The sequence below is a fragment of the Siphateles boraxobius genome, unplaced genomic scaffold (assembly GCF_051911475.1).
Source record: "Siphateles boraxobius isolate OS27281-9 unplaced genomic scaffold, OSU_SipBor_1 65, whole genome shotgun sequence".
Classification (NCBI taxonomy): domain Eukaryota; kingdom Metazoa; phylum Chordata; class Actinopteri; order Cypriniformes; family Leuciscidae; genus Siphateles; species Siphateles boraxobius.
The window spans coordinates 9,403,161-9,426,871 of NW_027509192.1; the positions used below are offsets into that span (position 1 = coordinate 9,403,161).

The 23,711-nt window shown below is 35.3% G+C and overlaps 3 protein-coding genes across 9 annotated transcripts in view; 1 reads left to right on the top strand and 2 right to left on the bottom strand.

The window, feature by feature from the left end:
• Positions 1–83: 83 nt before the first annotated feature.
• On the bottom strand, positions 84–11,717 carry efcab6 (EF-hand calcium binding domain 6). Of its 3 annotated transcripts, none has more exons than XM_077209907.1 (31): positions 11,579–11,717; positions 10,502–10,652; positions 10,197–10,417; positions 9,995–10,074; positions 9,483–9,552; positions 9,263–9,399; positions 9,048–9,166; positions 8,806–8,927; positions 8,575–8,723; positions 8,420–8,494; positions 8,219–8,288; positions 7,919–8,092; positions 7,064–7,144; positions 6,761–6,921; positions 6,590–6,691; positions 6,316–6,490; positions 6,061–6,175; positions 5,848–5,966; positions 5,356–5,585; positions 5,187–5,274; positions 4,756–4,874; positions 4,409–4,570; positions 4,178–4,333; positions 3,876–4,086; positions 2,707–2,904; positions 2,360–2,587; positions 1,863–2,063; positions 1,594–1,780; positions 651–835; positions 402–551; positions 84–313 (listed from the first exon to the last, which is right to left on the bottom strand). In XM_077209907.1, the coding sequence occupies exons 1-31, from the start codon at positions 11,606–11,608 to the stop codon at positions 191–193; spliced, it is 4,389 nt and encodes a 1,462-aa protein (XP_077066022.1). In that variant the 5' UTR covers positions 11,609–11,717; the 3' UTR covers positions 84–190. The 3 variants fall into 3 exon arrangements, with proteins under 3 accessions (XP_077066022.1, XP_077066021.1, XP_077066019.1); XM_077209906.1 differs by having other exon boundaries at positions 7,064–7,141; positions 8,171–8,288; XM_077209904.1 differs by having other exon boundaries at positions 8,171–8,288.
• A 228-nt stretch (positions 11,718–11,945) lies between these two features.
• On the top strand, positions 11,946–18,155 carry samm50 (SAMM50 sorting and assembly machinery component). The gene is made up of 15 exons (XM_077210749.1): positions 11,946–12,115; positions 12,487–12,597; positions 12,691–12,792; positions 12,879–12,966; positions 13,052–13,158; positions 13,254–13,384; positions 14,117–14,204; positions 14,422–14,550; positions 14,633–14,704; positions 14,795–14,881; positions 16,014–16,084; positions 16,161–16,228; positions 16,313–16,459; positions 16,564–16,705; positions 17,827–18,155. The coding sequence occupies exons 1-15, from the start codon at positions 12,095–12,097 to the stop codon at positions 17,870–17,872; spliced, it is 1,410 nt and encodes a 469-aa protein (XP_077066864.1). The 5' UTR covers positions 11,946–12,094; the 3' UTR covers positions 17,873–18,155.
• A 202-nt stretch (positions 18,156–18,357) lies between these two features.
• Positions 18,358–23,711, bottom strand: part of cacna2d4b (calcium channel, voltage-dependent, alpha 2/delta subunit 4b) — a 32,033-nt gene continuing 26,679 nt past the window's right edge. For 3 of the 5 annotated variants that reach the window (XM_077210748.1, XM_077210746.1, XM_077210747.1), the window contains 8 exons: positions 22,147–22,217; positions 21,218–21,293; positions 21,077–21,129; positions 20,911–20,966; positions 19,706–19,823; positions 19,513–19,628; positions 19,351–19,433; positions 18,358–19,133 (listed from right to left, as the gene is read on the bottom strand). In XM_077210748.1, the coding sequence (XP_077066863.1) occupies positions 19,041–19,133; positions 19,351–19,433; positions 19,513–19,628; positions 19,706–19,823; positions 20,911–20,966; positions 21,077–21,129; positions 21,218–21,293; positions 22,147–22,217 (666 nt within the window). In that variant the 3' untranslated portion in view covers positions 18,358–19,040. Of the gene's footprint in view, positions 19,134–19,350; positions 19,434–19,509; positions 19,629–19,705; positions 19,824–20,430; positions 20,452–20,910; positions 20,967–21,076; positions 21,130–21,217; positions 21,294–22,146; positions 22,218–23,711 lie in introns of all 5 variants that reach the window. The other 2 variants (XM_077210745.1, XM_077210744.1) reach the window with 2 other exon arrangements.

Sequence of the window (23,711 nt, forward strand, 5' to 3'; positions counted from 1 at the left end):
TATCAAATATAACATTTATAAATGTTTATCAAAAATATGATAAATTATGATTATAATATCTTGCTATAAAAACAACAGAAATAAAGGAACACAACAATCTGTTTATTTTTTTATGAAAACATTTGTGACATCAGTATAGCTAAAGCAGTGCAATATGACACTCAAAACTAATAAACAAAGGAAACTGCGCTCATTTTAGGAAAATGCGCAGAAAATCATTGTATGAAATCCTCCCTGAGAGGTTACTGTCAAAAAAAGATGTGAAATGAAAGAATTCTTCCTCTGACAGATTCACGCTGTACTGTCTCAGAACCTAAAAAAGAATAATCCAAAAAGTTGCATGATTAAATACAGGACGTGGACTGAAAAGTTTTTTTTAAGTATAAAATAGTGCCTTTTACCTTTCTAAAGTCCTGAAGAGAGATCTTTCCTGTGCGTTCTTTGTCAAAGGAGGTGAATTTTTGCCTCATCTGCCTCCAGACGAGCTGGATAGGCCTGGAGATTCTCAGCATGGCTTCAACACACGGACCACTAAGTGGACCGGGACTCATCTAAAGGAGGAAGTCAGAAAATGCTGCATGAACTATACTGGCCTATAACCACTCCAGATGTGCTGTCATTTTGAATGGCTGTAATCGCAGTGAACTCACTGGTGTCGTGGGGAGCTGCAGTTTGAGTCTGTTGGAAGAAGTGTTGACCTGAGGGCTGAACATGAGCACAAAGTGCCGTAGGAAGTCCGGGTAAGAGAGACGTCCACTGTTTTTGATGTCATATTTCACAGCCAGCTGCTCAAACTCAGGTGGACTCAGCTCAATATGGAGGCCCTGGAGTATCTCTGCAAAGCATCAGTTCAAATTCATCATTTCCAAACAACATTGTGACAATATATGACAATAATCCCATTGTCATTTGCCATTGATTGTTATTAGGGGTCCTGCACTTTTTGACAAATTAATTTTTATAGGAATTAAATTATATAATATATATATATATATATATATATATATATTATTATAAAATCAAGTGATTATAAAATATTATTAATGATAAAATAAAAAATAATATAATTTTAAATCAATCAAAATACCTAGAAATTATATATTCCCAATATAATATATTTTATGTTATTTATTTATAATTATATAAAAATTGATTTGCTAATCAATCATTTAGGAAAAGTATTTTAAATGCATTTATTTATTCATTCATATATATATATAAATAATTGTATATTGAAAAATACATACAAACTATATTATATAAAAATCACGCACTGATAAAAATTGAATTCAGGAAAATGAAATAATTTCATGACTTTACCATGATTTTTTAGTAATTAAGAATAATAATAATAATAATAGTATAATAATTATATATAATATTTATTATGAAATTTTAGGCATATATTAAAGTTAGTTATATAACAAAAGTTATCTTATATTATATTATTTATATTGATATAAAATCATAATAATTCAATAATAAATCATTCATTGCAAAATGTTTTTTTTTTTTACTGTGGGAACCGTGTATTGTATGGTTGAAATGTGCTGTGACTGATAAATGGAAATAAATCAGGGCTCAAACATGTACCTAGGAATATATCCACATCTATCTCCCCTGTTCTGTCAGGGTCCGCCTGCCTGCATCTCCTCTGGATGTGCCTCCAACAGTCCTGGATCCTGGAACGCACCTTCATCTCCACATCCTCACAGTTCAGCAGTGGCATGGACCTTCTGCCCGCTGTGGAGGGCCTCTGAAGCCGCTCTGAGACTGATGGCTGCGAGATACAAATGACACTGGAGACACTTGGAGAGAGGAAACAACCAATATCAGCAAATGAAGCAAGTAATGCACTGTACCATAGAGCGTGTAAAGGTGCAAGGTGCTGTTTTGGGGCGTCTGAGGGGTGCTGGCCTCTCCAGTGTTGATCTTGCTGAACCTGGTAATGATTTAGCAACCTTTTCACGTCCTTTCTGTTCTCCACTGAACTTTTTCAGGAACTCTCGATATTTCAGGTTTCCAAAGCCATTAAGCGGTAGCATTTTCCAGAGGCTTTGAAACTGAAAGAGTTGATTGTGTTTCAAGCAATTGAAGGAACTATTAAAGATGTTCATGTGGTACAATTTTAAATAAAGGTTCTTTATTGGCAGCTATGGTTCCATGAAGAACCTTTCCATTGCAAAAAATGTTCTTCACACTTAGTTCTTTTAAGAACTTTTCACTGAAAAGTTCCTTTGAGAAACCAAAATGGTTCTTCTATGGCATTGATGTGTAAAGCGTGCACTTAAATGCATTGAATGTGCACTTTTAGAGTACTCCAAACCTTTGTAGTATTTGAGAGTGTACTGGAAATTACCTGGTCGTCGGTAAGCCTCATGAAGTGACGATCACAAATGGTCTTAAAGTCCATTTTGGAGATTGTGTTTATATTGGCGTAGTCGAGGTCTACTATCTCCTTTGTTAAAGTGTAAATGCGGGCAGACACAACCTCCTGTATCCGTCTTAAAATGTCAGAGATGACTAAAGGTCGGGTCTGATTAGGAAAACGCATCTTGTCGATTTTCTTCAGCCATTCATCTGCTGTCTGTTAGATTTAAGGAATAGCCATTTTAATATACACCATATGCAACTAAAAGCATTCTACATTATGGTTATTTGATAGTGTGCAAAAAGTAAAAACTCGACCATAAAACAATTTCTGACCTCTTGAGTGTGGAGGTTGAAGACTTGGAGGAAATTCTTCCAGTCAACCATAATCTCCTCTCCTTCACTCAGTTTCATATCAGACAGCAACTTCCTGAAATGTACATCTGAGAGCCGCATGCAGAAATGGTCCAGCACTTGCCGAAACTCTGCTTGCGGTATCTTACCATCTCCAGTCTTATCAAATGCAGAGAAGGCCTAGAAAAGCAAAACATGGAAGCAGTTCTTTTTTACTATTTAAAAAAAAAATGAATGTTTAAAAATGAGTGGTTTTAAAAGAAGTGTCTTATGCTTATCAAACATGCATTTATTTGATCGAAAATACAGTAAAAAAGTAATATTGTGAAATGCTCTTTTCTATTTTGTTCTAGCTGAATTTTCAGCAGCCAATACTCCAGTCTTCAGTGTCACATGATCATTCAGAAATATTTATACATATTATCTAATATGCTGATTTGGTGTTATTTTAATATCATTTAGATACTTCTAATTATAATTCTTAATATTTTTTATTTAATTAAAAAATGTAATTAGTTCGTTTTAGATTTAATTAATTTTATTTTAAGTTTTGGTCATTTTATTGTGTTTTATAAAATATCTGTATTGTGTTTATTTTATTATTTCAGTTTTAGTAATTTTTAGTTCATTTAGTTAAACTACATGAAAATGAGAAATGTTGCTTTGACAACTAGCTGAAATAAAATATGTTTAAGATTTTTACATTTAATTTCAATATTATGCATATTTTATTTCAAGCAATAAAAATGTTTTAGTTTAATTTAACTTCAATACCCCTGTTTGGCGCTCAAGAAACGTTTCCTAATATTTCACTGTTAATATTTTTGTGGAAATCATAATAAATTTTTTCAGGAGTCTTTGATTATAGAAAGTTGAAAGTAACACCATTTGATTGAAACAGAAATCTTCTGCATCCTTACCGAATTACAAAAAATCTTACTGATTTAAAAAAATAATTGGAACATCCATTTTCTTTTCAAGATTTTGTAAAATATCTTCTTTTAATTTCACAAAATAAAATAACGCATACAGGTTTGGTAAATGATTAGAAAACATTATTAGTAATGAGAGTGTAACTCTTCCTTTAAATCAGGAAGGGTGTTTTCACACAGCTCTTTTGTCGTTTTTTTATCTCTAGAAATAGTCTGTACCTTGTAGAGAGTATCTGAGGAAGCAGTGATCAGCTCCTTGACTCTCTGTATGGCTCTGTCTGGGCTCAGCTCCTCAACATCCTCCACTGGTTCTGGAGAACCCGTAGTTTGAGGAGGGTCAACTGCAGTCCCACTCGAGACTGGAGGTCCAGTGAGATGTTTTAGAAAATCAAGGTAAGGCAGCTCCTTCAGACAAGCATCAAAGCCGAGGCTGAAAAATCAAGAGAACCGAAGAAGAAGAATGCAGTGGCTGACAACACTTTTCACATTTTGAAATGAACATGTCTGTAATGGAGGGTTACAGGTTCAGTAGACATGTGAGCTGTGTTTCTGTTAGTTGAAAGCCATTTCTGTGCAGGAGAGAGAGCAGGTCTGTCACAGTCACGTAACCATCTTTGTTTTTATCCAGGACCACAAGGCTTCCGCTCACACTCTCAAAGTCACTCCCGATCCACTTCCTTCAAACAGATAGATTCATGTAACACTATGTATGAGGAGATTACGTTTGTCATTTTGAGAGAGACAATTCTCACCTAAGATTTTGTAGCATAACCTCTAGATCAGGTGTTGTGGAAATCTCCCTCTCTGTGAGCTGTTCCTGTAAAGCGTCTGACTGACTGTCGTCATCTGATGTGGCTTTAAGCTTTCTTAAAAACTCTGTCTGAGTCAGGAAGCCCTTCCCCTCCTCATCATATCTGTGTGAGAGTTCTTTAGTTTTATTTTCAGCAGATATCAGACATCTGAAATTTTTGAATTTTGCCATTTATGTATTTTCGTTAATGCTGTGCTAATACTGATTCTGGATCAGCTGTTAAATGCATTGAGGAACTCATACACACATTAAAGTGAAATATAATGTAAACAAAATGAAGTTGCTTACCTGCACCAGAGTCTTTCAAACTCATTTGGTGTGATAGGCATGAAGTATTTAAAAAGCATCCGCTTTAGATCATTTTTGGTAATGATGCTCTCACCATCGTCACCCAACTGGCAAAAGACCTGTCAACACAATTATTCAGTTCAAAGTTTAGTTTAAAAGAGCACTCATTCATTTTTACCTCATTAAAACGTTTTTAAATGGAGGGGTCTCCTCGTGGGAGCCGCCATTTTGAGTTCACATAAACACATCATGCTATAACCTTGGCTGACTGCTAATAATGTATTTGTATACTGATTTCTACACTTTCTACATATTGGTAATTGGTAACAAAAGATTCGTAAAGGTTTCGAAGGTTCATGAAGCAGTGTTTCAAAATCGTGCATCACTACCAAAAAGTGTGCTTTTAGTAAGCAGGACAGGATGGAGATTACCTTTGAGAGCTCTGAAGGTCTTTTGTGTGCAATGGTTGCTAGGTAGTCATGAACTTGGTCACATGCATTATCAAGACACCCGTCTCGTCTGAAAAACATGAATACTGAGCTGTTAGCTTTACAAAAACAGCTAAGATAAATATACATTTTCTTCTTACAAGGTTCTTACAAGGTGTTATCATTTTGATGTGACTTCATCATGCCACTAGAGAGGACTTTGTTGTGGAACTCAGTGTAGTTGAGTGTGGCACCAGGCGTAAGGCCCAACAGTTCGAGGAATCTCCGATACTCTCGCTCTTGGGTTACAAACATCAGGCTGTCAAACAGAGTCCTGAATTCATTCCGATTAACTATACCATCTCGGTTCTTGTCCATAAGACGGAAAGCGGTCAGAGCATCCTGCAAACAAAAGCGAGGTAAAAACGTCTTAAGCAGTGGGACATATTCTGTAGTTTTTAAGTACTTAACCTAACATGAGAAAGAGTAAATATACAGTGGCCTAAAATGTATTTAGACACTTTTTTAAGAAATTCATTGCATTACATATATGTATACATATATATGTACATATACTGTATGTGTGCGCTTTACAATTATTTTACTTTATAAGTAAAAAGATAATATTTAAGTAAATAAGTAGAATGATCTTTTGCTTTGATACCCCATGATATTCCTTGATCCTCTTTTCGAGCTGACCTAGACAATCCTCTGCAGTCAAAAGTGTGGAAGTTTGCACATTTTTTGTCTGTCTATCTTTGTCCTTTTGTGGTATTGTTACTTCTGTGGTGAAAAGAAATGAGAAAAAATATGTTTTACCAGTTTGTGCCATATGTTTGTGTTAAGAAAACAGTTTGTGTGTTGTGAAATATCAAACCTTCAAATTTGGCCACAAAGTCAGTAACAGAAATCGGACCCAAATTAAAACCAAGAGACTCGATAAGCATCTGAAACTGGGGTCCCTCCAGGAAAATACCACCATCATCCAGCATCTAAAATCAAGAGTGACATGATTTAATGTAAAGAACCCATTGTTTCAGACATTGCATGAATGTTGCAATCAGAATGATAGTACCTGTAATGAGTTTAACCAAAATATATACAAAAAGTGCGAGCATATATCAGGCCATACCTTACAGAAATGTCTCAGAGTGAGCGGTGCTGTTGAGCTTTTCCTGGTGGACATCAGATAGTCGTGAAGGGTCATCCCACGCCTCTGAAACCTGTCCTTGAGTTCCCCCAGGACAACATCTTTTACTGCTTGTGCTTTTATGTTCAACATGCAGGCTTCATGTTCCTTTTCCTTCCTGTAGTATACCAAAAAAAAAACATTTATCATATGTGATTCCTCATCAGGACAGAGTGTTGCATGCATATCAATTCTCATGTTCATTGACTATAGAGACCTCTCACTGATACTGATGCCCTCATTCTTCTCTGGAACACCCAAGTTTGTCAAAAACAGCTTGTAGTTCACACCTTCACCCTCCAAAAATGGTTCACAGAGCCTTGACAGAAATAGGGGGAAATGAGTCAGTATCCAGAGGTAAGGCTGAGGGCAGAAAAGTGAGACTCACTTGCTGAAGTGGGATTCAGACAGTGGTAGTCCGTATTGTTGGATCAATCTCCTAAGGTCTTCTGGTGGGATGATGTCACTCTGGTTTTGGGTTGTGTTGGTGATAGATTTGATCAACATGTCATGGTTCTCAGAGAGCTTCTCCTTCAAAATCCCTTCTACCTGTAGAAATCAATGTATGTAAAAGAAATAGTATTGGGAAGTGATTCATTTTATCATTCTTAGATATCCTTGTGGTGAATAAGCCAGCTTTATAGACAAGAAATATAAAAAATACTGTAAAGTTACTTTGCAGGTTACTTACGGCGTTCCATGTTGTTGTTTTTGCTGTGGAAGGCAATGTGTTTACCCAAGCTGGAGCCTTTTTATTGAGCTTTGGTGTCTGCTGGAATTAATGTACAGAACAGGGTTATATTTAGATTCATTTTAAATGTGCCTCTATATGGGAGAATCTGTCAAAACTCTTTTAAGAAAAATAATAAGAAATTATATTTTGCATAAAGAAAAACAAATGTACTAATTTGGACACTTTTGAGGACATATTAGGAGCCTCTGTACCCACCATTATGCATTACAGTAATGTATCTCTTAGGATTTTGTAATGATTCTCATTGCAATATATCATTTTAATGCATTGTAGTAAAATATTTTGTAATGATTTTTATTACATTTTTTTTAAAAATTAAAAAATCTTCATTTTTTATGTTACAATAATCAGAATGGGAAATATTTTTAGTATTTTGCAGTAATGAGAATTGGGTAAAATTAGCTTAATTGTCCTAAAAATAATGTCCCAATGCAAAAATCCAAAGGGTCCTAATAATATTTCAATATTTGTTATTAGATTTTTTCTTTTAGATTTTCTTTTAGGTTAAAATGTGACCCAGACAACTCGCCCTAAAATTCACCTGCATGGGTATTACAGAACAGCAAAGTTATCATTTTTATATTTATAAGATGTATTTATATTGTTTTAATATTTTCATAAGCATACTGTATATATATATATATATATATATATATATATATATATATATATATATATATATGTATATACGTATATATATATATAGTTAGAGTTTTATATAGAGTTTTGCAATAATGAGAATTGGGTAAATTAAATTGAGCTTAATTGTCCTACAAAATAAGGTTATAATACCTCGATTGGCCTTTGGTGATGGAGGAAGTCCAGGAATTGTTGGTAATTTATGACATCTGTATGTTCCACATCCAAGACATCAACAAGAGCTGTGAACTGCTTATCGGTCAGATGGAAATTCAGACTCTCCAGGGCCCTGTATAGTTCATCTCTACTGATAAAACCTGTTCTGTTCTGCAGAAACAATGATTATTATTATGAATAGTTGTGATTTAAAGCACAATTAGATTTTTTCTGAATCACAAAACATACTGTATCAAAGTCCAGAAAGGCTTCTGTCAGAAGAACCTGATTATGTACATGTTGACGTAGTCTTGGTAGAATTGCTTCAATACTGCATGATTCTGGAGTTGCTGGAGCAGAATCTTTCCTGAGACATTACAAAATATTTATGTAATCAAAATTATACATATATATATATTTGCGTAATCAAAACTATATATAAATATATATATACTTCAACAAATTGCAGTTGTGTGTTGTAAATAATATTGAACTTACTGTGCAGTTATGTCATCTTTGAACAATCCAAGAAATATTCTCCATTGCACAGGCTCTGTGTTGCTCACTCCAAATCTGTGACAGTAAATGACCACTAGATGAATTTCAGAACTGCAATCAGGTCAATACATAAACAACATGTTAAATTATCATACCTGTTTAATAACTCTCTGAATATAGTATCATCCATGGGAAAGAGGAAATTACTGAGGACAGATCTGAGATTCTCTCGGGAGACAAACCCACTGTCTGTGATGTCAAATGCCTGCAGAGCTTTTTCAACAAGGCTATAATTTTTCTTGATCTGTAAATTGCAATCAAAGTACAAAAACTGATTTAATTAAATGCTCATTTATATGAGATGAAAAATAATCTGTCATACTCACTTTACTCAAAAACCTGGTCTGAACTTCATCCAAGGTGTCCCTGGATTTGCCTGAAAAAGCCCTTACGCTTGTCTTACTTTTAGGTCTTGTTGTAGTGCGACTGACAGCATCCCAATTCAGTGCTGAAAACAAATAAGGAAAACAATTTACATTTATTGCATAAATCTAAGCATACATTTGAGTGAATCAATATTTTATAATTGTCACTTTTATATTACATAATTTATTTTGAATAACGGTACCAAGTTGTATAGAATCTGGTGCAATTTTTCTATAGTTTTCACAGTCAACACCAAGCTGCTCAAGAAACTCCTTGTAAGATATTGTGTCAGCATTATTCACGCTGTGATGCGACCATAGTCTGGAGGAAAGACATAGACACAAACACTTAGCATTCTGGGAAAAAAACATTAGGCTAACACATCAAGAGAGTTCCATTAAACGGAAAAACCAGGACCTGTGGAATTCCAGCTGACTCATGGGAAAGCAGTATCCTTCTAGCACTTTACGCAGCTCATGTTGCTGTATCTGTCCATCACTGTTGTAGTCAAACAGCCGAAAAGCCCTGGTGATGTTTTTCAAATTCCCTCCAATCTGAAATGATGAGAATCATGGATATTACACACTAGCATCTTCAGGCAAATATTTAAATAAAATGCACACCTTATCACCCACACCTTATCTTTCAGACGAGACTGTAGTTCTCCAAGTGACAAGTTTCTGTGACTTCCATTCCTGGATATGATTCTGTTAAGAGATTATATATTGTATGTATAAATAAATATTATACACTACCATTTAAAAGTTTGGTGGCAGATTTTTGATCAAAAAATTGATCAAAAGTGACAGTAAATACATTTATAATGTTACAAAAGATTTCTATTTTAAAATAAATGCTGTTCTTTTGAACTTTCTATTCATTAAAGAATCCTGAAAAAATATATTGGTCCAAATAACATTGATAATAATACGCAAATGTTACTTGAGCATCAAATCAGCATATTAGAATGATTTCTGGATCATGTGACACTGAAGAATGGAGTAAATTTATTTTAAATTGTAATATTTCACAATATTACTGTTTTACTGTATTTGATCAAATAAATGCAGCCTTGGAGGGCTTAAAACATTTTTTTTGAAAGGTGTGTATAAATTAAAAAAATAAAATATCTACAAAAGCATACATCACCTGCCCACAGCAGATGAAACCTTGCAGTATCTTCTGAGAAACTCCATATAGGGAATAGTTCCATTTTCTCTTAAGTCAAGCTAAAGAAGTTGAAATAAGTGAGAATATTAAACAATTAAGATGAAAAATCACTGCCTTAGTACCACAAAATAACAATAAGTGCACAATAAGTGGTGACTGTTGTAATTCTATACAAACACACCTCAGCCAACAGACCCTCAAACTGAGACTCGGTGAGCGGAACCAGAAAGCCCTCAATGACACGTCTGAACTCTCCTTTGGTGACAGTTTTGTTCCCTTCTTGGTCAAAGGCTTCAAAAGCAACCTTCAAGTCATCTTTTCTGTCCTTGAGTCTCTCCAAGAGTATGTTCTCAATGTCCACCAAAGAAAGGTTCTCATCTGCCACTGACTGCACTGAAGAGGCTGAAAAAAAAAAAGAAATAAGAAAATCTCCTTTACCAAGATAATACAAAGTAAAAACAATTAAATAAACAGCAGAAACCCTACCAGAGTCAGATTTGAGAGCGTTTCTACTTGAGAATTCTCCTGTGGAAGTTCGAGACGAACTCTTAGCTCTAGGGATGATGGTGAGCCCTTGTGTTATAGGCCTCAGATCTATATGGCCAGAGATTTGAGGCCTCTCTGCTGACTGTGACACCTGAATATAACCATAACATTTTGTGGTAAATAGGGGTGTAACAATATATTGTGCCACAATATATCGCAATACAAAAATGCAACAATATGTATCAGGAATAGTGGCAATATGTATTGTGTGAATAGTTCACCCAAAATGAAAATTACTGTGTGTGAAAAAATTCAGGTTTACAGAGTTTTAATGTCAGTAGTACTACATTAAGCTAGCTACTATATATAATGATGAATATAATGTACAATAATGCAATGGAGGAATATTTATGGGTCCTGATAGAGCCGAAAGTCTTATGTTACCAGTAAAAAGTGGCCTACGTTATTTTAAATATATCTAGTCAGTGACAGAGTGCAAGCATAGTCATCTAAAATAATTCTGGACTTTCAGCTTCAGCTTCAGAATCATGAATATTTTAATTTATTATTTATTTTAATTTAATTACCATTGTCCTGTGCATTAGGTTACCAGCACCAAGTCCAAGCCTATTCATTTCCACACCCAATGAAATATCAAATATAGCATTTTAATCAACAATTCATTTTTTTGTTAACCTTTTACCATACGTGTCTTGGAGTATCGCAATAATATCATATTATCGTCAGTTGTTCAGTAAGTTATCGTGGTAACGTTATCGAATAGTGAGATGAGGGAATCGTTAAACGTTACACCCCTAGTAGCCTAGTGGTAAAGCTTTTTTGAAATAGCTTTTGTTTCCTTTTTTTAATTTCCTTCGTCTTTTTTTATTGTATATATATTACAATATATTATAATATTAGTCCTCAATGTACAACGTTTTTAAATTACTTTAAACAATTAGAAAGTATTTTTATTGAGGACCAGTAGCCTCATAAGAGAACCTATTTCCTTGGTAGTTCAACTAAGCCATATTTCTTCTAGAAATGATGATATAAGTAGAATGTCTTCATACTAACCCAACTTTCCACAGCTGACCTCGGACGCATTCTTGTGATAAATTCGTATTTAGATGATCGGTGTCCAAACTAAAGACGACAACTTTTGTTGCCAACCAGTCAACCTTTGTAGCCACAGTCGAGGACGCTCCACTGTTCCCATGGATATGGTGTGCCAATAGGCTGTCAATCACGTGTTGGCCCCGCCTACTGAAAAAAAGTGAAAGAATCCACAAAACATTTTTTCAAAAGGACAATACCAACGGATAAGCAGTGCAAATTCATTTAGATCGACACATAAACTGCAATTTGTCATATTCTTTTAAAGGAAAATAGTGACGTTGTTGAAAACATGACGTTATTGTACTGTCCTCCTCAGCCAATCATCATCCCCGATGGGCGTGGTCACCAAGTGTCATGGCGGCCTCCGGGAGTTTATTGTAGTGTGCTAGAGTCAGACCACGGATTGTCCTGTTTTAGATTGAACTCTGTTTATTATCATATTGGGGACGTTTGAATGTAAACAGGCGTTTAAACATGGGGATCGTGCATGCCAGGGTAAGCGCATTTTTCCAGAGTTGTCGGAAAAGCTAAAGCAATGACCTCTGAAGAGAGTCTTCGAATGACAGGCCAAGTTCAGGATGACGCTTTGTACTACACATTGATCCATATTAATTGTCAGTAAAATAGTAAATATATTTTGCACATATAAATGGTCACTCACACACTGAATCATGTAGCAATCGACATTGACGCACTATAGCTGTCATAAAACTTGCCTTTATATATGCACAATTCTTGCTTCTTTACATATTGTATGTGATCCTAAGATAATTTATTAGAGAAATCATATTCTTTGAGTAAGCTTAATATAATAACATAATAGGTCTGTAACGCTATAACTCACTGCTACATATCTGTTGACCCAGAGTCTGGACCCCCTTCCTATGCAAGGACCTGAACTGGGGGTTCAAGCAGATGACATGGACCTGGGGGAACCAGAGCATGAGGAGAAACAGGAAGTTCTGGAAAATAAAGATGTAGGATTGATCTTTATGTGTTTGGTCTATCCAGTGTTTGCATATGCATAAATGTAGATTCAAATCAGTTTTTCATATCTTTCAATTGTTTAGGTTGTAGTACAACATGTACACATTGATGGTCTCGGAAGAACAAAGGAAGACTTTTTAACGCATGAGATTGCAGATGTTTTCCGTGCCAACAACTTGATTGATGTGAGTATTATATATATATATATATATACACATATTCAAATTTGAACTATATTTAAAATTGTGTTTAAATTACAAATGTGTAACAGGTAATGAAGAAGTCCCATGAGGCCAGACAGAAACTTTTGCGTCTGGGGATATTCAGACATGTCGAAGTTGTCATTGACACTGCTGAAGGTATAACAATTATGCAAACAACCAATAGTAAATAACCAATAAGCAAAGTGATGCATTAAAATCTGAATTTCTCTTAAAACATTAGGTACTGATGCGCTGCCTAACGGACTGGATGTGACATTTGAGGTGAAAGAGCTGAGAAGAATGACGGGAAGTTACAACACTATGGTTGGGAACAACGAGGGAAGCATGGTGAGCAACTAACAATCTGCATCATCACAGCTGGCTGTGTGTCTACAATGAAAAACTGAGGTTATTTACTTGTGTTGTTCTGGTTCTCATCTCAGGTGCTGGGTTTGAAATTGCCCAATGTTTTTGGCCGTGCAGAGAAGCTGACCTTTCAGTTCTCTTATGGGACTAAGGAAACCTCATATGGCCTGTCATTCTTCAAGCCCCAGCCTGGACACTTTGATCGGAAGTATGTTTCTTGCATTGTATTTCTGTTTACAATTACATTTACTTTTCCTTTTTGTAGAAATGTCATGTTGCCCAAGTCAGTCATTTAAGTTAGTCATTAAAGTTCCCGTTTCAGTTATCACCTTTCATGTAGTGTGTAATAAAGAGTCATCAGTAATTCCAGTCTTAATTCCTGCACAAACCTATGTAGGTTTGAAACAAATTTGCATAATGCCAGCCTATGGTCTTCATTGGCTGCCCGTGAACATGACTTACCTCAAACATTGTAGTTGTAACTGGGGCCTGGAAGAGTTTGGTTCGAGTTGTCGACATGCTGTGAAAGCAAATCTACTTTGGATGAACTTTGAACTCGCTCGAATTGATAAGGTAAAACCGATGCCGTCGTTACTGTTCATATACAAGTGCTGAGGAATCCTCCAGAGCTGAAATTCAGATATGGTAATAGAAGTTTTGTTTCCAACACGCGTTGTAAGTGGTGGACCAATCACAACAGACTGAGCCATCTGACCAATCAGAGCAGAGTAGGTTCTCAGAAAAAGGGGTTTAGAGACTGAATCTTTTATTGAACTGTTTGACTCTGTGAAAAAAAATCAGGTGATGCTGCAATGTATATTATGAGAAAATTCATAATATGTATTGGATTCATGTAAACCAATTGTAGGAGATCTCCAAAAACAAAATTATAATAGGGGCAATTTAAAGTCAATCACATTTCTTTCTCTTACTCTTTCAGCTTCTCCATTAACTTGTATAAAGTCACGGGGCAGTTCCCATGGAGCTCACTCAGAGAAACGGACCGAGGGGTCTCCACAGAGTTCAGTGTAATGGACTTCATTTTAATCATTTATTTATTTTCATTAAGACATTTATTTATGTTAAGGCATTTATTTATTTATTTACAAAGCTTCCATGTTCTCTTTAAACCAACATTATTTTATGTAATATAATTTTAGTAGATTTAACAGTCAAATGGTTTAGTAGATATGTAAGAAATTATCTAATTTATTAATTGTTCATTGTTTGATCTATGATCCCCAGTTCCCCATCTGGAGGACAAATCACACTTTGAAATGGGAGGGTGTGTGGAGAGAGCTGGGTTGTTTGGCCCGTACGGCCTCCTTCACTGTCAGGGAGGAGAGTGGCCATTCCCTGAAGTCTTCACTTTCTGTATGTGTCTTCTCTATATCTTGGCTTTGTTATTTCACTCATTGATATTTCATATCTGATTTTGAATATGTTTTCCTCACAGCACGCAATGGTCATCGACACACGCAATTCTACCATCCTTCCAAGAAAAGGTGCCTTACTGAAGATCAACCAGGTTTGTTTGCTATCCTTGTAAATTAAAGGAGTAGTTCATCCAAAAATGATAATACTGTCATTATTTACTTATTTTTTTATGGTCTGTCAGGAACTGGCAGGTTACACTGGAGGAGATGTCAGATTCCTGAAGGAAGACTTTGAAATTCAGCTCAACAAGACTCTCTTCTGGGACTCGGTAAGATGCTTTGGAAAAAACTATTGCTTTTGTCTGTTTGTTGCCATGTTAATTTAGTATCATCAATATACTATAGTAAGTATTTAGTAATATTTATTATTTATAGTATTCAGTAATATTGTGAATGAGTTTTTATTTTTATATTTTATTTGTATAAAATATATTTTATTTGAGTAATTTTGTGTGTTTTATTAGGTTTTGTTTGAATTTGAATGTCTAGTTTTTATTAATGATTATTTTGGTATTAGTTTTAAAAGTTTTAGTACTAAACCAAATGAAAATTAGAAATGTTTTTTGGCAACTAACTTAATATAATTTTACCTTTCCCTTATCATTTAATATACTATAGTATTTAGTAATATTTAGTATTTATAGTATTTAATAATATTTTGAATTAGTTTTTATATTTTCCATTTTTGAGTAATTTTGATATTTTTATCATTTGATTAGGTTATTTACTCACCCTCATGTTATTCTAAAACTCTATGAGTTTCTTCCTTCTGTTAAACACAAATGAAGATATTTTGAAGAATGTTGGTAACCAGAAAGTTGACGGTAGCCCATTGACTTCCACAGTATTTGTTTCCTACTATGGAAGTCAATGGTTACCATCAACTGTTTCATTACCAAAATTCTTCAAAATATCTTCATTCGTGGTTTGGAACAACTTGAGGGAGAGAAAGTGATGACAAAATTTTCATTTTTGGGTGAACTATCCCTTTAAATGTCTGCTTAGTTTTAACAACTAACTTAAAAATATATATATATTTTTTTAATGTTTTATTTTATTCCAGTTAACATTTACATTATTTCAATTAAAGTAAATATTTTTTAATAGCCATAGTTGTAGTTAACGATAAAACACTGGTTTATCTGGTTGTTTTAAACACATTTAAACACACTTAATCTAAACGAAAATTAGAAATGTTAATTTCTTTGGTAACTAACTGAAATGCTTATTTTTTATACATGTATTATTTTATTTTTTATATATATATATTTTATTTTTCTAATTTAGTCATTTAATCAACTTAAATGTTTTTAGCTTTCATTAACGAAAACAACACTGGTTTATTGATTTTTTTTTAAACACTTTGGCAAGTCTCTGTTTGCTGATTTTCGTCTCTTATAGGTGCTCTCTACCTCTCTGTGGGGTGGTATGTTGCTGCCCCTTGGAGAAAGGCCATCCTGCATTGCTGACAGGTTTGCAAATTCCCTCTGTCATTGGTAAAAAAAGACCCACAAACACTCAAAGTAATATTGGTTTTGGTGTATTTAGGTTCTATTTGGGTGGTCCGACCAGTGTGAGGGGCTTCAGCATGTACAGCATCGGCCCTCAGAGTGAAGGTAAATTACTCTGACCCTGACAAAGGGTATATATATATATATATATATTCACGTGTAAGGTTTGTTTTCTCACTTTGGTGACAGGCGATTACCTCGGTGGGGAGGCGTATTGGGCTGGAGGGGTTCATCTGTACACCCCTCTTCCATTCAGGCCAGGCCGAGGCGGTTTTGGAGACCTTTTCAGGACACATTTCTTCCTCAATGCCGGAAACTTGTGTAACCTCAACTATGGTAAAATAAATAATGCTGTGAAGGGCAAATTTTCCTTCTTTTGTTTCATGAAACGTGCTTTGTTTTTACTTACATTTGTCGCTGTACTTTAAATCGTCCACTAGGGGAAGGGCCGAGGGCACACCTGAGCAAACTGGCCGAGTGTATCCGCTGGTCTTATGGAGCGGGCATTGTGTTGCGTCTGGGGAACATCGCTCGTCTGGAGCTCAACTATTGCATTCCCATGGGTGTCCAGAGCGGAGATAGGTAGAAAATCTGAATCTATCAATCACTGATACACTTTTAATGTACTAGAATTTAGGGATGGCCCGATACCATTTTTTTTTCAAACCGATACGAGTACGAGTATTTACATTTGTGTACTTGCCGATATCGAGTACCGATACCGATATTTCTACCGCAAAAGTAACTATAGGCTCCCAGAAAAGAAGACAGAAGACTATTTTAGAACACAGGTTAGAAGACTGTTTTTATTTTCTTCTCTGCTTGTTTTAACAAGTCTAAAAATAAATAATAATGAGTAAAATAATAAATGTATTAACACACAAACCACTGTTAATTTAACATAAAGGCAAGCAGTTACTGCGTGCATGGTCTGACATGACTGAATGCGCCCAAAGTGCGCTCCCTTAATAGTCTAATTCCTAAAAAGCTGACAGTTCATCGCGATCTCACACATCTGTTATTATCAATGAAGCTGACTGCACAATGAATCTTTCATAATATCCACACTTTGTTTGTTATAATTAGAGGATTTGCCAGCATACAGAATTCAGCACTGAACAAAAAAGTTTTGAGCAGTGAGGGGAGTCTATCTTAAATGCTTCTGATTAGCCATTGCGTTCAAGAAATCAACACACATGTCTGTGATTGGCTACATCGCTCAACGCTGCAAACATGTTATGAATAGCAACTCTGGCCTGTAAATCGTTTCTATTTTGTTTTAGTTGTTCTTCTTGCTTTCCTGCAACAGATGAATGAAAATCTATTAGTTTTAATATGTTGTATTCATAGATATTTCTAGTTTGCGGGAGTCCTGCGAATCGTTTTATTCTCCCGGAACCCGCACACACAGAGTGAGTGCATTACGCCCGCGCTCGGCCATCAGATCTAGTGCCGCGCCGCACTCTTTTGCGCTGGGAGTGCACGTCCCTATGCCTCAGTTCACCTCGACAAAGCACTCGCGGCGGCCAGTTTCGTTTCGCAAAATGTACGTGGTATCGGCGAATTTTTATGAGTACGAGTACGAGTATAAGAGGACAGTATCGACCCGATCCCAGTATCGGTATCGGGCCATCCCTACTAGAATTTCTCTTCTCTTATTTTTAACTTATGATATAATGTGCTTGATGTGTTTTGTATCTCAGGATATGCGATGGAGTGCAGTTTGGAGCTGGAATCCGATTCCTGTGATTCCCATGGGGGGGGGGAGAAGGCTTTCTGTCACTTTGTACTTGTGATAAAGGATATTCATACGATTCAACTTTGAGCTGCAAAGTAATGTTGGTTAATTTTCCAGTGTTGGCAAACATGCTAAAAAATTTAAATGGTCTAAAACCAGTAACATTTGTTAGGAATCAATCATCCTTTTTAAAGTTGACACTTCAGTGGGGAATATATTGGACATCAGTGCTCTTATTGTCATATTTATTTGTCAGAACAGTCAGTGTTCAATAAATAATTTCTCTGGCCTTTATTGTGGTTTCATGTGTGTTATTAATCTGTTATATATTGAATTAAAATAAATTATTTATGTGTGTCTATATATTTCAAAATAAAAGAAATGGGCTTATGTGGTATATGGACTTATTAAGGTCACTTCCCTTGTGTAAATTAGCGTGTGTGTGTATAGAAACAAACAAGTTAAACAATTCAGAAATTTCTAAGTTCAGAAATTATTGACACTTGCTGTACTTTTTAATCACACAAACACCAAGTCCATCGTCATTCGCTATTTTCTGTACTCGCGTAAAACATTTCAACCACTGTCATATTTAAAGTCTCAATAAACATACAGATACTACAATACACACATACATAATTCCGTTTTAAAAATCTTACACAACATTGGAATTGCTTTTCATTACTGAGTTTCAGAAAATGGCTCAATGAAAAACGTTTAGTAGCAACCATTATGAAGATAAACAGCAGTTTAGCTGCGACTGCTCTATATTTGCTTCAAAACATTCATTGTATTCCTAAACATATTATTTTAAAAAATTAAGAGAATAGCAGAACTGATGTATAACATCAAGTCACACGAGACAATCTAAGATCATATCTCGCTGTCGCTCCCACTGAGAAAAATCGAATCTGTGCAGTGTCATAGTGAGTCCAGTAGGGGGCAGAACTGCTGTGTATGAAGCATGTTAAAGGGATAGTTCACTCAATTCGGTCATCATCAGTCTTCATGTAGTTACAAAGTGGTATGACTTTCATTTTTGGGTAAACTATCCATTGAAATTGTTATAACAAATTCTATGTAAACCTGTTATTGGTTGAATTCCTCATCTTAGAGATCCACAGGTGTGCCTGGGGTCCACTGTGGGACAGCGGTCATGGCAGAAGGATGTTTTTTTATTCAGCGGAGGGCCAATGAGATAGCCAGACATGTGAAGTACAGTGTGAGAGATACTGCTATACTGCATGCTCCACCACAATCCTTGGCATTTTCCTGCAAGAACACAATACAATAAAATGGTAATTTGTACTTGTTTGTGCTTGGGGGATATGTATATAGGCCTACAACTGTCGGAAAATTATTTATTTGCCAAACAACGGTAATTTCCTGCAAATCTGTGCCAGTCATGTAGGAATCCAGATCTCCCACTATATATTATAGGCCTATATATTCTGACTCGTTCATGAACTTTATGAACAGGGTGGCTTACATGAGGATGGTATGCGTGACAAGACTCGGGTCGTCTGCGAATCTTCTGAGATTTCATCCTGTTGCACTTAACTGTGGCATTATGTTCAAAGAAGTTAAGAAGACTTCAGTTTCAAACCAAAAACAACATTTCAAAGACAAGGCAATCATCATGGAAGGATATATTTGACTTCTTTGGGCATGAGTGTGATGGGAGCGTACTGTCGGGAGCAGTCGCAGTCAGCCTGGACCACCAGCACGACCAGGTTACTGTTAGGAACCTGCTGTAGGACAAACATCCTGAAACAGAGATGAATTGACAAATTGTTACTGGTAAAAACCCACCAACCTGAGGACAATCTGATAGATGGACTTACTTCTGACAGCGGCCACATTTGATGATGCTGTTGGTCTCTCTGATGGATGTGTCATACATGAAGCTGGGATACTCTGTGTTACAAGGCTGCATTAGTTCCACCTTCTTCTGTTTGTGTGCTGGAGAATACACAACATTTTCATTATAACCGATAGATAAGTATTTCATGAAGCCTGAGGTTTTCAAACTGGGGATTTAAATATATATATATTAATATATATATATTTCATGAAATCACATAAATAAAAAGAAAATACAATTGATACAAAATTGCAGATCAAAATAAAAAAAAGGTAATTTAAAATTCTTATATTCACCAAATTTAATAATATTACTATATTTTTCCACTTTCTAAAAAAAAAATGTGTATATATATATATATATATATATATATATATAGAGAGAGACATCATATTTGGTGGATGTTGGCATTAAAAAGTTTGAAAACCTCTGGTTGGATGTTGGATGAAGCTATTTGAAATGCAGCTTACTTCCCCATTCTCGCAAAATAAATCAGGATCTACTAAAGTTTCAGACTAGCTTACTACTTATATTTTGTCTAGAAAACCTAGATGTATACTAAAAGCACTACAGATGACTAAGGGGTTTCATTACCTAGAAATTCCAATCTCAGGATCAAAGTTGTCATTCTAAGCCAATCCTGGCTATAGAAAGGCTCAAACTAGATGAAGGACATATGCTCATGTACACACTCAGCACACTTACTTGCATGAAACCCAGCTTTAGCTGCACAGCGTCAATGAGAAACAATTACAGCAAAGGGATGAACAACAATGGAAATGGAGAATGACAGACACTACATAAGATGACATTAAATGATACGAAAAAATGGAGATGGAGATGATGTTTATATGTTTAAGGATTTTTTAAGTGTTCGTGAACTACAAGCACATCATGACATGACGCAAGTCCTCTATTGATTATATTTGGATCCCAATTTCAGCAGTTTTATTGTTACATCCTTCATAACTTTGGTTGCACTTTATTTTACAGTATGTGTACTTCCAATGTACTTACTTACCCACAAAAGTACTGAGTAATGTAAGGTAACTAAATGGATTAAGTTAAGGTTTAGGGGTTCATGGTTAGTACCTAGTTATTACTCAGTTAGTGTCATTACTAAAATAAGTACATACAGTAGTATGTTCATGCGAAACAGGACTGTAAAATAACTTTTTAACTTACCATCCACTACATAGTCGTTATGCCAAAGTCCGCAGATGTTGAACTCCAACAGAAACCTGAAAGTTTAGATATGAGGATTCATTTCTACTGGCAAATCAAGTTACATTTCAAATGAATTAAAATAGCTCATGTTCCTTCCAGTGGCTCAACCTTAAACAGCACTTACATCATGAAATGTGAGAAGAACCACTTTATTAATGCCAGCAGACCATAGAAAGGCTGTGAGGTGAACAGAGGTGGAGTGTCAGCACAATAATGACTACATTATAAAGATGTTTCTGTCTAATAGATGCTAAGGTGTACATACGCTGAGCAGTGGTCGAGCTCCACTAGTGTGATGATGGGCGGTCTTACACATGGCCTGGTAATCATACAGAGTCACCCTATAGAACAATATATAAGAGCATTTCCTCATGTCCAGCAATTAGTCGCCAAAAAAATTACCATTTTTATATTGTTTTATTATATCAAATCAGAAATACATTTTGCTTGGGGTCTAAAATTAAGCAACACTATGAATATTGTGATGATTTTAGTCCATTCTCCCCCATCATTTCTCAGAAATGTTCACTTCAGTTCAGTCTATGTAAGAAATTATTTAATTTATATATGAAATATATATAAAAAATATATATATTAAAAAAAAATGTTTTTAAAAGTCTCTTATAATCACCGAGGCCGGATTTCTTTAATAAAAAAACAGTAATATTGTGAAATATCATTATAATTTAAAATAGCTGTTTTCTATTTTAGTGTCACATGATCCTTCAGAAATCATTATACTATGCTGATTTGCTGCTCATGAAAAATTTCTTATTATTATTAATGTTGAAAACAGGTTTTTGCTTTTTAATATTTTTGTGAAAACATACTTTTTTCAGGATTCTTTCACATATAGAAGGTTCAAAAGAACAGAATTAATTGTTTAGGTAACACTTTAGTTTAGAGTCCAATTCTCACTATTAACTAGTTCCTTCTTATCATGCATAGTACTAGGATATTGGCTGTTTATTAGTTCTTATAAAGCACATATTAATGCCTTATTCTACATACCTTAACTTACTACCTTACCATTAATAAACAGTAATTAGAAGTTCATTGAGGCAAAAGTCATAGTTAATAGTTGGTTAAAATTGAGAATTGGACCCTAATCTAAAATGGCTGTCACTTTTTATGCATCCTTGCTGAATAAAAACCTTAAATTCTTTCAAAATGGTATGTGAAGGGTCCAGTTACCTTTTATACAAGCCAGATTTTAGTAACTGGGCCATAACAGATCCATCTATTTCCCCGAAGAATTTACCAACCTGTGTGAAAAGAAATACAGAAATCACATATATTAGTAACATATTAGTAACATACACAGAGACTACAAAACAGAGTGAGGGATTATGATCCCTTCTGGGGTTTAATATACAGTATAACACAGTATGAATCTAACCATTCCCAAGATGAATAGACACACACACCTACACGCTCACATACAGACTGATGTGCAGTGATCCAGATGTGCAAGCAGATGCCTGAAACTGCCCTGCCTGACCCACGGCAATCTGGGATTAGATTCCATAAGCATTAATCTCTTGGCTACTGCTCACATAGTTCTGCAGTGCACGTGTTGTTACAAACAGCTGCAGTTATGGCATGAGACCATTGTCATCATATAGACATGGATATGCATCAAAATACACAGCATTTACATTTTAAAAGCTATGAAACTGTTAATCTAATAACTAATTCAACAATAATGATGACGTTAATAATCACAATTATTTGAATACAATAGACTAAAATATAATTTATATTAACGATGCACTAAATAATGTTTTTGAAAAAGAAAAATTATATTCAATTGTAGGCTAGAGTTTTCTTCCGGGACAGGACACGTCAAAATATTCCTTTTTTTAAGTAATTCCTGCCCAAGACATACACAAAAAAGGGGGCGGGGCCTGGTTGACGTGTGCTAGTAGTGTGTTGAAACCACACTGGTGCAGCCGACCAATCAGAGCACATTGCGCTTTTTGGAAGGAGGGATTTCATAGAGACTGGAAACAAACAGAGCTTTACTGACAGACTGGGAAGAATGTGTTTTTTAAACATTCAAGCATGAAAAGGGCATTATAGGTCCTCTTTAATCTAAATATCTTCCCCTCCCTCTTGCATCGATATTCTTCTCTTCTCTGATGACGTGTTTATTGCTGCGAGGGCGGGACAACCTCTCACTCACGAGATCACAGCGATAGCAAATCACAAACATCCAATGATCCAATCAATTTCTGATGGAAAAAAACAATTCCCGCCCTTTCCCAGTCTAAATTATTCAACCCCCATTGCAAATCAGGTTTATTGGCAAAATGTACAAACTTTCAACTGTTTGCAATGAACAAATCAAGCAAAAGTGATTGAAATAGCTCAACACAACAAATGTGGTTTCCCAAAATTTAACTGAAAATGCAAATTTTGCAGTCTTAAAATGATTCAATCCACTGAATAGAATCCCTCACAACAGCACAAATCTGCTAAACAGATGTTGTCTTAAGCACACCTAATGCAACTAATCAAGGGCTTCATTAGTCATAGCAGGTGTGCTTGAGCTAGAACACATTAAATATCTGAACTGGCTAGGTTTGTTGAGTGTCACGTCTGACTGTACGTTACAATAGAAAAAGACTATAACACCTTCTGTTTCATGCAGACTTTGAAAGGATCTTGTCGCACAAAACACTACTACGACTAAAAAAACTCCAATAATATATGCAAGCATAATATTCAGTTGCATATATGATGTCACTCTCCATTTC

Coding starts and splice junctions, on each gene's coding strand:
- samm50 (XM_077210749.1), top strand. CDS start 12,095: ATGGGGATCGTGCATGCCAGG. Junction 14,705..14,794: donor CCTTACTGAAGATCAACCAG/GTTTGTTTGCTA, acceptor ATGGTCTGTCAG/GAACTGGCAGGTTACACTGG. Junction 16,460..16,563: donor CTTGTGTAACCTCAACTATG/GTAAAATAAATA, acceptor ATCGTCCACTAG/GGGAAGGGCCGAGGGCACAC.
- efcab6 (XM_077209904.1), bottom strand. CDS start 11,608: ATGCGTCCGAGGTCAGCTGTGGAAAGTTGG. Junction 8,928..9,047: donor ACCAGATTCTATACAACTTG/GTACCGTTATTC, acceptor ATTTGTTTTCAG/CACTGAATTGGGATGCTGTC. Junction 4,087..4,177: donor CTCACATGTCTACTGAACCT/GTAACCCTCCAT, acceptor TTGATTTTTCAG/CCTCGGCTTTGATGCTTGTC.